The 13,822-nt window shown below is 41.7% G+C and overlaps 1 protein-coding gene across 4 annotated transcripts in view; it reads left to right on the top strand.

Annotated features, from left to right (window-relative positions):
* Nucleotides 1-13,822, top strand: part of ocrl (OCRL inositol polyphosphate-5-phosphatase) — a 117,900-nt gene that overhangs the window by 21,567 nt on the left and 82,511 nt on the right. For all 4 annotated transcript variants that reach the window (XM_087992051.1, XM_043704675.2, XM_043704674.2 and 1 more), the window contains 2 exons: nt 6,987-7,078; nt 11,060-11,098. In XM_087992051.1, the coding sequence (XP_087848177.1) occupies nt 6,987-7,078; nt 11,060-11,098 (131 nt within the window). The remainder of the gene's footprint in view (nt 1-6,986; nt 7,079-11,059; nt 11,099-13,822) is intronic.

Raw genomic sequence — 13,822 nt, 5'->3', positions numbered from 1 at the left:
GCTGCAAACATTCCCAACAGTAATCAACTAATGTCCTGTTAGTGTTTTTTTTTCTAGTCACAGATTTTACTTTTGAGTTCTGTATTATAAGTTTAACAAAGTACAAAAATTGAGGAATTTCTTAGTTCTGTCATCTTTGTCCTTTAATGTTCATATTGAAAATGTGTGCACATCTATTTCTGCTTAATTGTTCATCATTAGACATTACTAGTTGAAAAAATTCTCTTTAGAGTTATTCCAACTTAACTTAACCAATTTGTCACTCTGTCAAAGGGCAGACTTACTTGAAAATTACTGATACTGTACACAACTGATCCCTTGAAATTTTAATTTTTTTGGATGCAATGTACCTCGCAAAAATTAGTTGCAAGCCTTTTTATTATGTGGTCAGATTGAAAATGGTGAACAGTTGTTAAAATTCTTAATTGTTCAAATATATTTGTGCAGTATGAAAAGAGGGGTGCACATTGAATGTCAGAGAGATGCAGCATGAATTCCTAACTGTCCGCCTCAGCTTAATAAACTTCAGCCGTACCATGCTGTTTAAATTTGTTTTCTTTTTTGTTGAGTTTGGTTTCTTGCATCCCTTTCCAGATAAATGAAGACATAAACTTTGACTTCAGAGTTCAGGAAGTCAGTGTTATATATAATCAAAGGAATCTTATTTTGGATGGGTGGCAGATTCCAACCGTTAACTGAGATCTGACGTGAAATAAATGTGAGGTTCAAAGTTTGTGCGAAGATTTGTAGCTCGGGTGCTCATTGTTGTGGTTCTGTTCGCCGAGCTGGAAGTTTTTGTTGCAAACGTTTCGTCCCTGGCTAGGCGACATCATCAGTGCTTGGGAGCCTCCTGCGAAGCGCTTCTTTGATGTTTCCTCCCGTGTTTATAGTGGTCTGTCCCTGCCGCTTCTGGTTGTCAGTTTCAGCTGTCCGCTGTAGTGGTTGGTATATTGGGTCCAGGTCGATGTGTTTGTTGATGGAGTTTGTGGATGAATGCCATGCCTCTAGGAATTCCCTGGCTGTTCTTTGTCTGGCTTGCCCTATAATGGTAGTGTTGTCCCAGTTGAATTCATGTTGCTTGTTGTCTGCGTGTGTGGCTACTAAGGATAGCTGGTCGTGTCGTTTCGTGGCTAGTTGATGTTCATGTATGCGGATTGTTAGCTGTCTTCCTGTTTGTCCTATATAGTGTTTAGTGCAGTTCTTGCATGGTATTTTGTACACTACATTTGTCTTGCTCATGTTGGGTATCGGGTCCTTCGTTCTGGTGAGTTGTTGTCTGAGCGTGGCTGTTGGTTTGTGTGCCGTTATGAGTCCTAGGGGTCGCAGTAGTCTGGCAGTCAGTTCCGAGATGCTCCTGATGTATGGTAGTGTGGCTAGTGCTTTTGGTTGTGGTATGTCCTCGTTCCGTGGTCTTTCTCTTAGGCATCTGTTGATGAAGTTGCGCGGGTATCCGTTTTTGGCGAATACCTTGTATAGGTGTTCCTCCTCTTCTTTTGGCAGTCCTGGTGTACTGCAGTGTGTTGTGGCCCTTTTGAATAGTGTCCTGATGCAGCTTCGTTTGTGTGTGTTGGGGTGGTTACTTTCATAGTTTAGGACTTGGTCTGTGTGTGTGGCTTTCCTGTATACCCTTGTAGTGAATTACGTTTGTAATCATTAAAAACACGGAAATAGAAAAAACACACCGGATCATCAACGCCACACTCCCAGGAATCCGATTCACGAGAGAAGAAGAAAAGGATAGCCAACTCCCATTCCTAGACGTGATGGTACAGAGAACACCAGACGGAGAATTCAGGCCTGTAGCAAAGATGGGTCTGTGAGTCATTATTGATTTGATAGACAGCTCTGTAACTTTGTTATGGGTTAACATTTGGCCTGCATTTAACAACTTTTAAGATAAATGTGTGGTTTTAACATTGAATAGATTCATAAGAAATAAAGCAATAATACTGGAGAAACCCAGCAGGTTTGATACCATCATCAGAGAAAGGAGTCATATTGGAAAAACAGTAACTGTTTCTTACTCTCCACAGATGTTGGCAGACTTGTTGAGTTTCTCTAGCCCTTCATTTTCAAACCTCCAGCAAGCACGATATTTTGGTTTTATTATGAACAAGTAAAGGAGCCAGGTTATAAGGAATTGTTTTATGTTTGATGGTGAGGAATACTATTTTTTAGGGTGGCATGATGGCTCAGTGGTGAACACTGACATCTCTCAGTAACAGGGACCCAGGTTTGATTCTAGCATTGGGCGACTGTCAGTGTGGAGTTTGCACGTTCTCTCCATGTCCACGTTTACTGTGGGTGCTCTAATTTCCTCCCACAGTCCAAAGATGTGTAGGTTAGGTGGATTGGCCATGCTAAATTGTCCTGTAGTGTCCAGGGATGTGCAGGCTAGATGGATTAGCCATGGAGAATGCAGGATTAACGGGATAGGGTAGGAGGATGGGTTTTGAGGGTTAATGTAGAATCTGTGCTTCCACATTGTGGGGAATCTGTGAAATCTGTGGAGAGCCAATAACTAATCTAGTTGCATGCTTTTCGCCTGTTGTGATGTATCACATTAGTTTTGTATCCCTTTGTGCCTCTGCCTGTTCAATGATGCTCCATGCACCTCTATTCCACTGCTTCCAGCATTGTCTAATTATCTGTAAATAATAGGTGTCACACTAGAGTCAGTGGTAGCACTTTAACCTCTTATTTCCAGCCATGAACTAGAAACCTGATTGCATAATCTAGATTGGCTCTGCATTTTATTAATGAGAATTGCCTTATTGGAGGTGCTTTCTTTTGAATAATATCTTAAACTGAAAGCCAATGTGCTGTTTCTGGGTAAGTAAAATATTCATTTATTAGTAATGCCAAAGGATTGAACAAAACTTCCAGATCCATTTACAAAACCACCTCTCCATGGTCAGAAAACTTGTCCATGGCTGGGCCATTACTAAAGTTCATTTGAATTCCTTAATTGTACTGAAATTAATTTCATCATTTAAGCTTTTTGTTTGTAAAGTTAGCAATGTGGAGTCCACTGTATAAAATACCATATGACTGATTCTATGATACCAATTTGTTTTTTGATAACCGGATATAGGAAGTAAATACTCATTTAAAACTATATGGTTATTGAAAAGCATAAAATGGCTGGACATTAAGAAACTGCTGGTAATGATAGTTGGCCACTAATGGTAGTTGACTATGGAATCGGTCACCTAAGGCAAATTGTTGAAGGCCTGGAAGGTAAATAATTTCAAATTATACATGTAATGGGTAGAGTCAAAAGATGCCTATGAATGTTTTACAGAAGTTACATCAACGAATGTGTTTCTTGAGTTCCTTCTCATTCATTGTGAGCATTTCAAAATGCTCCATGTGGAATTAATTACTTCACTTTGTAGTCATCAAACCTTTGTAACAAGAATACGTGTGCCAGGTTTCATGATTTTTTTCTCTTCATGTGACTCAGTTTGCTAATCCTGGATCTGCATACCTTTGGCACAGAGGGCAGGAATTGCCCTGAAGAATAAATAAAATTTACAGCCCAGGAACAGGCCCTTTGGCCCTCCAATCCTGAGCTGATCCAAATCTACTGTCTAAACCTGTCGCCCAATTCCTAATCATTTGTATCCCTTTGCTCCCCACCTACTCATGCATCTGCCCAGCCCCCTATGCTTTCTGCTACTCCACCAATCTTCATGTCATCTGAAAACTTACTGATCAAACCAACAATGCCCTCTTCTAGTTGATTTATGTATATGACAAACAACAGTGGCCCCAGCACAGATCCCTGTGGAACACCACTGGTCACTTTTCTCCATTTCGAGAAACTCCCGTCAACTACTACTCTCTGTCTCCTGTTGCTCAACCAGTTCTTTATCCACCTAGCTAGAACACCCTGCACACCATGTGACTTCATTTTCTCCATTAGTTTACCATGGGGAACCTTATCAAACGCCTTACTAAAGTCCATGTATATGGCATCTACAGTCCTTCCTTCATCTATCAACTTGGTCACTTCCTCGAAGAACTCTTATAAAGTTGGTAAGGCACGATCTACCCCGCACAAAACCATGTTGCCTATCACTGATCAGCCCATTCTTTTCCAAATGTAAATAGATTTTATCCCTCAGTACCTTCTCTAGCAATTTTCCCACCACTGATGTCAGGCTCACTAGTCTGTAGTTACCTGGAATATCCCTACTACCATTCTTGTGGAGGGGAACAACATGAGCAATCCTCCAGTCCTTCGGCACCTCACCTGTGTTTAAGGGTGCTACAAAGATATCTGTCAAGGCCCCAGCTCTTTCCTCTCTCGCCTCCCTCAGCAACCTGGGATAGATCCCATCCGATCCTGGGGATTTGTCCACCTTAATAACCTCTAGCCTACCCATCACATCTTCTCTAGTAATGTCAACAAGAAGGTGGTATGATATTTCAAGCTTATCTGCGCTGTCATTCCTTTTGTTTTTATTGCTTCGCTACTGCATTTTTAAAAAATGCGGTCACTTTCTGCCTGCTTTGCAGCTTTTGAGTCTCCACATTATCCTTAAAGTATTTTCTCTGTCCTTGTTGAGATTGAGCTCCACCCTTAAATTGTGAAAACTTGATCTGCTTTGGATTTGCTTTGAGTATTTTAACATGCAAAGTACAATGTCAGTACAGAGAGATAAGCTGTCCACTATTTCAGATAACAAATTAATGATTGCTTAATCAGATTCTTGTGTTCAGCTTGAGTCCACAGATTAAGGGAAATACTAATTGTATAATAGCAAATACATGGTTCACTAGTGGAAGCTAAAGTTTACACACTTTTCAAGAGGTTGCACTACTTGCATGTTTTATTGAAGTCTCTAGTTCCATAAAGCTGTGCCATGGATTCATACCTCACTTCTACCAAAAAAAGCCCAAGGTGCGTTTTGTTAGGGGGACATCTTCCCCTTATATCCCTACAAAAGCAGTCTTCTATGGATTTTGGAGATCAGAAGTAATAACCAATAAAATGTTGGAAATAAACAGCAGGTCTGACAGTATTCCTGCAGAGAGAAACAGAGGATGGAATTTAATGGTCTTGGAACATGTTGCAGGTATTTTAATCCAACTAGCTACCTGAGGTTCTGGTCAGTATTTAAAGCAGCTTTGGTTATACCAGTGGGGAGACTGACTCAACTGAAAAACCTGAAGACATTTCTGACAAAACAAAGTACTTATGTACATTTTAGCCAACTTGAGCCCATTCTGTTGTATGCTAACTACATCACATACACCGGATATTTATTCATTTGCCAATTTAAAATGCGTAGCCATGTTCTTGACCAATCTCAACTTGTGCACGTTTGCATGTCAGTGTCATGTCAGTGGAATGCAGGTAGCATCTGTTATCTCGAGGTTACAGCATGTTTTCTTCTTGAGCTTTGACCTTCCCCAACACCCTTATCTTATGCCAAAGTCCTTTTCAGTCATAATATTCTCATTTTGTCCTTTGTCCTTGTTTAACTGTCTGGTACTTTTCCACTATTTCATTGTTAATCCTTTAACACTACATATATACTGGTCTTATTCCCTCTTCAGAACTGGCTGATCCACTGACTGCAAAGATGGTGGCAACTCTATCACAACCATCCCAGGATTCCCCCAGATCTGATTTTAATGTAATCACACACCTATCTGGTTGGCAATCGGATCTGTGATGTCTTCTGAGCAGATCTAGTCTTTGAGAGCTACAATCTAAATCAGAGTTGGCAGCTCTCCAGTAAAGGCAGCTAAGTGGAGTCCTGTAGGAAAAGTAGGTGAGGTAGGATCACTGGGGTCAAGAAAGGAGATTAAAAAGTGTGCAGATGCTCTTCCCATGTGAGGAAACCCACATTACTGGTGGGGTCTTGATGCCTTTTGGAATTTAACTGCCTGCATTCCCCCTTGACATGAACCATCCCCTACTTCTACTCAAGTACATCAATGATGGGGTGAGGTTCTTTTTTCAGAGTCACTTAAAAGCCTCAATTGGCCTTCAGGCAGGAAGTCCATTCTCAACCCTGTTAATTGGGCTAGTCGGGAAGGCAGCAAGTCCTCCTTGTGAGTCCTGACCCATTATGATGTCCCCACCCTCTACCTATCCTTCTCAGACCACCTTGCAGGAATTTTGCATTATCCCCAGAATTATGTTTTGTTAAGTGAAGCAAATGTCACAGGCCTGAAACATTAGCTTTCTTTGACTCTCCACATGTTGTTTTAAAAAATTCTCAAGGTCAGGTTCGTAGGAGAGTAGTCTGACACAGAACAAACGACCAAGAGGCGAGTCTGCTAGAATATGAGCATTTTATTCCCCGCAGCGTCGCCACAACCAGGTCTCATACTTACAACGGGTCTGGCTTATACTCACTCTACATGTTACCGGAACTGGGAGCCGTCAGTTCTCGTAGAGCGGTTGCCAACAACCCACGCTCGGCGGTTAAACGTAACCCCGGAGCAGACTCACCGAACTGGAGACTTTTCCAGCTGATATACTCTTTTCCAGATATAAACATTCATGTGAACAGCAGAGCAAGGCTAAAAAACACATTCCATTCTGGTTACATACAGATAAGAAGATTCACACGGGGAGGTGTGTAATAAGATTCACACGGGACTAAGCAACACCTCCATTCCGGTTAGATTCACACATGTATTGGGACATAATTTTTAACCGTTTCACCACACATGTGTTGCTAGACCTGCTGAGTTTCTGTATCATAGAATCCCTGCAGTGAGAAAGCAGGCCATTCGGGGGTCCATCAAATCCACACCGACTCTCCAAAGAGCATCTCGCCCAGACCTGCCCTATCCCTGTAACCCTGCATTTCCCATTGCTAACCCACCTAGCTTGGACACTGTATCCTTTGTTGATATTTATAACAGTTTCCTGTTTTGCACTTCAGTATTGAAACTTTGACAAACTTGTTGCAGTTATTCAGCAATAAAGTTGATAGAGGTGGTTTGTTTTCTTATTTCAGATTGTTCATCTCTGCAACTTCAGAAGCTAATGTTGGAACTATCGCATGTCAAACAGTGATCCCCATTAATAACCAGTTTCACATTATACAAGGTACAAGGAGCAGCAGCTCCAACAACTTTGAATCTGGGATAATGCCCGACTTTAATAGTTATAATGGGAAATGGGTGTGCATTTTTAATCACTTTAATCTTAATCTTCTTTCTATAACTATTTTCTTATCCAGTAATACAATTGTTTTCTAATAAAACCAGTTTGAATGTGAGTTAATTAAATAGTTTAATGATTTGATGTTAGTATTGTGATGAGGTGTACTGCAGTATGATGTATTTTAGGATCTGCAGTTCTTGTATGGTTTGAGCTATAGATTGGAACAAATGCTGAGCATAAGTTAATTCTTCAATACAAGAAAAAGGGAGGAAAATACAAAGATAAAACTCTCAGGCTCAATTGCATTTTGAGCATCAATGGCATGATTCTGGCAGTAGCCCAAGTGAAGTTTACTTTTGTGTATGCGGCAGAATTGTGCATGGGTTGATGGAATCCTTACCCAATCTTGGCTAATCATTAAAGGGTTAGTGGTAAGGTACTGGCATGCACAGAGGATTGGCTGACTGGTAGAAGGCAAAGTGTAGGGATAAAGGAGTCTTTTTCAAGATGGTTGCCAGTGGCTACTGAAGTCCTGTTAAGACCAAAACTATTTATGTTATACTTTAACGATCTGGACGAAGTAACTGAGCACCCTCATTGCTAAGATTGCAGATGACATAATGTTGAGGGAGCATAGAGGCTGCAGAATGACTTAAGCTAGGAGAGTGGGCAAAGTGATGATAGACGGAATACAATATGGGAAAGAGTGTGAGGTTATGCAATTTGGGAGGAAAATTAGAAGTGTAGAATGTTTTCTAAACTGGGTGAGGCTTCAGAAATCTCAAGCACAAAAGGGATTTGGAGTCCTAGTTCAGGTTCCTCTTAAGGTTAACATGAGGTTTAGTTGGCAGTTATGAAGGTAAATGCAATGTTAGTAGTCGTTTCAAAATGGCTAGAAGACATGAGCAAAGATTTACTGCTGAGGCTGTATGAGGCACTGGTTAGACTATGTTTAGAATATTTCGGGTCCACTGTCTAAGGACTGCTGGCATTGGAGGAGATTCTGTTTTGGGCCCCGTATCTGAGGAAAGATCTGTTGGTCCAGGCGAGGTTTACACGAATGATCCTGGCGGTGAAGGGGCTGATAGATAAATGGGAGGGGGTGGGCTTGGGGGAAAGGTAGCTGAGAATGTGATAGGTAGATGGAGGTGAGGGAGGAGGATAGAGCGGATAGATGGGAGAGCTGATGGACAGATCAGGAGGGTGGTGCTGAGTTGGAGGCGTGGGACTGGCATAATGTGGGGAGAGGGGAAATGAGGAAACTGTTGAAATCCACTTTTATCCCGTGGGGTCCCAAGTTGAAATATGAGAAGTACTTCCTCCAGGTGTTGGGTGGTAAGGGTTTGGCGATGGAGCCTCATGAGGGAGTCAAGGAGGGAATAGTCTCTCTCTGGAATGTTGATAGGGATGGGGACAAAAATATATCTCTGGTGGTGGGGTGCATTTGTAGGTGGCGGGGGATGATGCAATGTATGTGGGAGGTTGGTGGGGTGGAAAGTGAGGACTGGGGTGAGGGGGGTGGATTCTGTCCTTGTTGCGTTGGGTGGGGGCGGGTTCAAGGACTGTGGTGCGGCAAGTGGAAGAGATGTACTAGAGGGCATCGCCAACCACGTGCGAAGGAAAATTGCGATCTTGTGAGAGGCCATTTACTCTGCCACTCCCTTGTCGGGTCCACGCCTTTCCCCCACCAGCCCACACTTCTCTCCCAGCCATCGCTGGAAGCGCAAAACCTGCGTCCACACCACTCCCCTCAACTCCGTCCAAGGCTCTAAAGGATCCTTCCACGTCCGACTGAAATTTTCCTTTACCTCCAATGTCATCTACTGTATCCGTTGCACCCAATGTGGTCCCCTCTACATCGGGGAGACAGGACGCCACCTTGTAGACTGCTACACCTGCACCAACCAACCCCACCACCCTGTGGCTGAACACTTCAACTCCCCTTCCCGCTCTGTCAAGGACATGCAGGTCCTGGACCTCCTCCATCGCCAAAACCTTACCACCCGACACCTTTTCCAGCACCACACTCTCGACCCTGAATTTTGTTTTCAGGTTGGACTTTACTGAAGGAGATTTTGGATAACTGGCTCATTTCCACTCAACTTGGAGGGGGTGGGGTGGTTTCTAAGGACTGTGGATTTAAGAACTTTACTGGTGAACTTTTTTTTCCACGTGAGAGGATGCTGCAGCTTCTATCTGCTGCATGGACTAGTAATTTTTGTTGTTATAATCATTGTTTGTCATGTATCAATAACTTGCTTAAGTACTGGCTGTATGATTCTTATGAATGAATTGGTAGTGCCTTCCTCATCCCCCATCTAGGTCATTATCGTGGAATGATAAAAGGAGGGAATGTGATTTTTAAAGAATTAATTTGCTCCGCTGACCTGCAAGAAATTGAATGCCCTGGGGTTAGAGCGGTGTGTCTTTGTCTTATAGGTGGAATGTGGGAGGTTTATGTGGCCATTCAGGGATGATTGGCAAGAAATCAATAAGAATGTTACAGTTGGAATTTGACGACTCCCCTATAGTTAGAAAAAAACGATTTGCAAAGATTTGACCATTAAGGGATGATTTGCATTGCATTGTCTCTGGAGGTGCAGTGGTCACTGCAGTGTATCTTGAGTGGCATGTGACTGGGGGGGGAATGGCTGGGGGTTATCTTATAGACATTACTAATTGTGATGTAAAGATTTTATATAAAGAAAGGACTGTTTCCTTTGTTCAGGGAGATTTTTTTGCCCTTACCCCGTAACTCTGTGATGTGTGTGTTATAGGTTGCTCCAAAGAGAGACCCCTGGACACGACTCCCAAGCTTGGTGAAGAGTGTTCAGGGTTTCTCCAAAGCTTGTATTGTACTGTGCTTAATAAAATTTGATGGTTGTTCACAGAAGTTGGCATTTGCAGTTGTATCAAGTGTGTGAGGACCTCGAGGAAAAAAATAATTCAACAGAGGAGGGTCTCATTGAAACTTACAGAATACTGAAAGGCCTAGTTGGAGTGGATGTGGATAAGATGCTTTTATTAGTAAGAGAGATGGAGGTCGGAAAGCACCACCTTGGATTGAAGAGAGAACCTTTTTAGAACTGAGGTGTGGAAGAATTTATTCAGCCACAGGGTGTTTAGTCTGTGGAACTCACTGCCACTGAGACTGTGAAGGCCAAGTTATTGAGTGTGTTTAAGGCATGTTCCAGTTAAAGCCAAGTTTGCTTTAATTGCAAACCTGGAATTCAAAGCAAAGTTTTTGGTACCCAATAGAAAAGTTGAAGCCAGTCATCCATCCAAGCATACAAAGTCATGGCATCCTCTTCATCCCAAAGTTCAAATCTAATGCTATCTACTTTCAGCACCACTGACTTTCACCTGTATTGCTGCTACCTCACCTTTTTTATTATTGGCATCCTTTGCATCGGTTTCTCCAAACAGCATATGAGTAGACCAATGTCTTCTGAATAGAAATCCCTGTCCCACCTTGGCCATGCACACCAATGTACGCCGTCGCCTTCAGGATTTTGAAAGTTTGTTTAACTTCCTCTTAACAATCCACCTATCAACAACAATAGTTATTAACATCTATTGATTTCTAATTCTCCCTCCAACACAATGAAAGCAAGACCTGATTTTAAACTCCACAATCTCTCCATGTGAATCCCTCCCGTACTAATCTTGCCACCTTCTCCAATCTTTCTTTCTTTTCCACACTTCAATCCTGCAATTCTGATCTTTAATGTATCACCCTCACTACACCATGCCACGGTAGTGAAAGCATGATCAGCCTTGGTCCCACTCTCTGGAAATCTCTTCTGAAACACGTTAAGATATTAACATTCTATATTTGAATGATGAGTGAACTTTCGGCCATGTCTTATTCAATTTACTGTCAGATACTTTACAATAATGTAAGAATTGTTTGCTTACTTTCAGAGGCTGAGGAAGCTCTTTTAATTGATGACCCTTTTACACGTGAGTACTTCCATTATTTTAATGTAAAGGTGGAGCAATGAAGTTCTGTTTGTCTGCAATGGCCAATCAGTTTTTTTCTAACAAATATGCTTTCTAAATAGAGCTGTTCATCCTAGTGTACACCAGTTTGTTCAATCTTGATTCTGGCAAATACCATTTTTTTTTTGCAGTCTATCTCTAATCAGGTCAGTTAAACCTTCCCATCCCCAAGAAAGACACTGCATGTGATTTCCTGTTTCTCTTGGGGGGAGAACTACTAAGGACAGCAGTATGCAGAATAGCTTGGTTATTTTGTTTCCACTGCAGGTTTTGTTTTAGGTTTTTAGCATCCTATTTGTTTAAATCTAATCCATCACATTAGAATATTCTCTCCTATTGTTGGACTTTGAAGTATTGATTTTAAATATGAGAAATAGTGCAAAGAAGATGATCTATCATATGTTTCCAGCTCTCACTTTAAATGCTAAATTCTTGTCCAAGTCAAACTTGGCAACCTTGAATTATTAGTGAAAACAAAGTGAAATAAACCACACTGCTGAAATAAATTTAAATTATCAGAACAAGCCTACCATCCTTCTATCTTTCTTGAAACTCTAGTGTTGATTGTTCCTCTTTAATTTTTGGAGAAGGAGTAGAACTTCAGTTTAGGAAAAATTGCTTATTCGTACTCTGTTTAGCTTCTGCTTTAGTCAAGCTTATCTCTTCAGTCAGCTTTGCTCCATTGAAAACGATGAACATAGCATTATTTAGATTTCAGCTTCTGGTGTGATGCTTCTCAACTGCACAGGTGAATTTATCTGCAGTCTTAATAACTTCCTTTTAGACCAGCCAAAGGATGTTCTTCTGAGTTCTTTCTATCCGTCTAGGTAGCAATTTTCAAAAAAAAAGCTCCTCCAAGTAAGCAGATGTCCTAATGATTAATTTAGCTTCCTTGTATTTTAAACTTTTAAGGGACAATACACCACCTACTGCAGTCCTTTCTCTACAAGTGCTGATGGTATCTAATGATACTTATCCCCTGGATATTTTTAATGATAGGCTGTGCTCAACTAAATAATGGAATTTTCTCCCTTAGTCAGCATGGCATTGGGCGGCACGGTGGCACAGGGGTTAGCACTGCTGCCTCACAGCGCCAGAGACCCGGGTTCAATTCCCCCCTCAGGCGACTGACTGTGTGGAGTTTGCATGTTCTCCCCGTGTCTGCGTGGGTTTCCTCCGGGTGCTCCGGTTTCCTCCCACCATCCAAAGATGTGCAGGGTCAGGTGAATTGGCCATACTAAATTGCCCGTAGTGTTAGGTTAGGGTAAATGTAGGGGTATGGGTGGGTTGCGCTTCGGTGGGTCGGTGTGGACTTGTTGGGCCGAAGGGCCTGTTTCCACACTGTAATCTAATCTAATCTAATTTAGTTGATATGGTTGTATCCACTAATCCACTGTTGGGATGTTTTTACTGCCGCCTTGTCTTCGAAAACAATTTTCTGCCCAGCTGGTTGATATATTGCTAGTGTCAGCTTGGCTCACTTTCAAATTTGAATGTTACGAGAAGCTGAGCACCAATCTAAAATGACATTTCAAGTGCTGTGTTGTTAGAAGTGCTATTGTTCAGATGAGTCTTTTCAACCAAGATCTTCATCTACCTATACAGCTAATTCATAGGACAAATTGTAAAGGGAAATTCCTCTGCCTCCCCCACCCTCCTGAATAACATCTTTCCCTCATTAACATTGAAGAGAAAAGATTTACTGATCATTTGCCTTATTACTGCCGGCAAAGTAGGTGGTGTGTTTGTCTACAGCAAAATGTCTGCACTTGGTATTGAGCAATTTGAGAAGCTTTTAGAGGGGCAATGTTGGAAAGGTGGTGGGGAGAGAGATTTAAAAACTGACTCTTTCATCCTGCTTCTAGCCGTCGGAGCCACATTGTGATGTCTTCTCAAAATGGATAATTATCTCTCTGCCCTTTTTGATTGGCCAATTGAATTAAAGCAGGAGATGTTATTACAGCTAAAGAGTACACTAAGGAAATGAACTTTTAATTAATTTAGATAGTAAATATTTTTAATACAATGGGAAAAGCTGGCCAGGTCGTGTGTTGCTACTAATATGTGGGAGTAGATGGATGCAGTTGCAAGCTACAGTGAACAACAATGGTGACTGCTGAAGCAAATTCAGCTCAGAGTTGATGAGCGGGAGTCCAAACTGTGGGCATTGCCACACCTCATGGAGAGGGTGGGGGAAACTAACTGAATATCCTGTTTCAGGAGACAGTCACTCACCTTGAATTAATTTGGCGTATAGTTAGGATCAGGAAAGTGTGTGACTAATTGTGGTAAACATTGGAATCCTGAATTTAGTTTTGGAAGTGCCTCAGCTAGTGCCCTTGTCCAGTAGGTACAAGGTTCTTTCACCTGGTGTGGCGCATGGTAGAATTTCAAATTCGGTTTGAGGGAGAGCAGCTTGGGTTTCAAATGAGTGTCCTCAACTTAAATAAGAGTAGTTCCAGAGGTATGAAAACAAAGTTGCCTAAAGAGGCTAAGGAAATAGACTAAGGGGAAGCTCCATAGATGATTAGTGGCTGACATTTAAGTAATGTTTCATAACATTCAGTAAAAATGTATTCCAATCAAAAGGAAAGACTCATTGAGCAAGATGAGTTACAAAGGTGGTGAAGTAGAATATCCAATCATAAGCTAGCACACAATGGTAAAAGCTAGTGGTAGGCCAGG

This window comes from Chiloscyllium plagiosum, unplaced genomic scaffold (genome assembly GCF_037043375.1).
Source record: "Chiloscyllium plagiosum isolate Xiang-an unplaced genomic scaffold, Cpla_swu_hap1 HiC_scaffold_11, whole genome shotgun sequence".
In the NCBI taxonomy this organism is placed as follows: Eukaryota; Metazoa; Chordata; class Chondrichthyes; order Orectolobiformes; family Hemiscylliidae; genus Chiloscyllium; species Chiloscyllium plagiosum.
The sequence above is the reverse complement of the archived record's forward strand: the minus strand, read 5'-3'. Positions and strand labels throughout refer to the sequence as shown.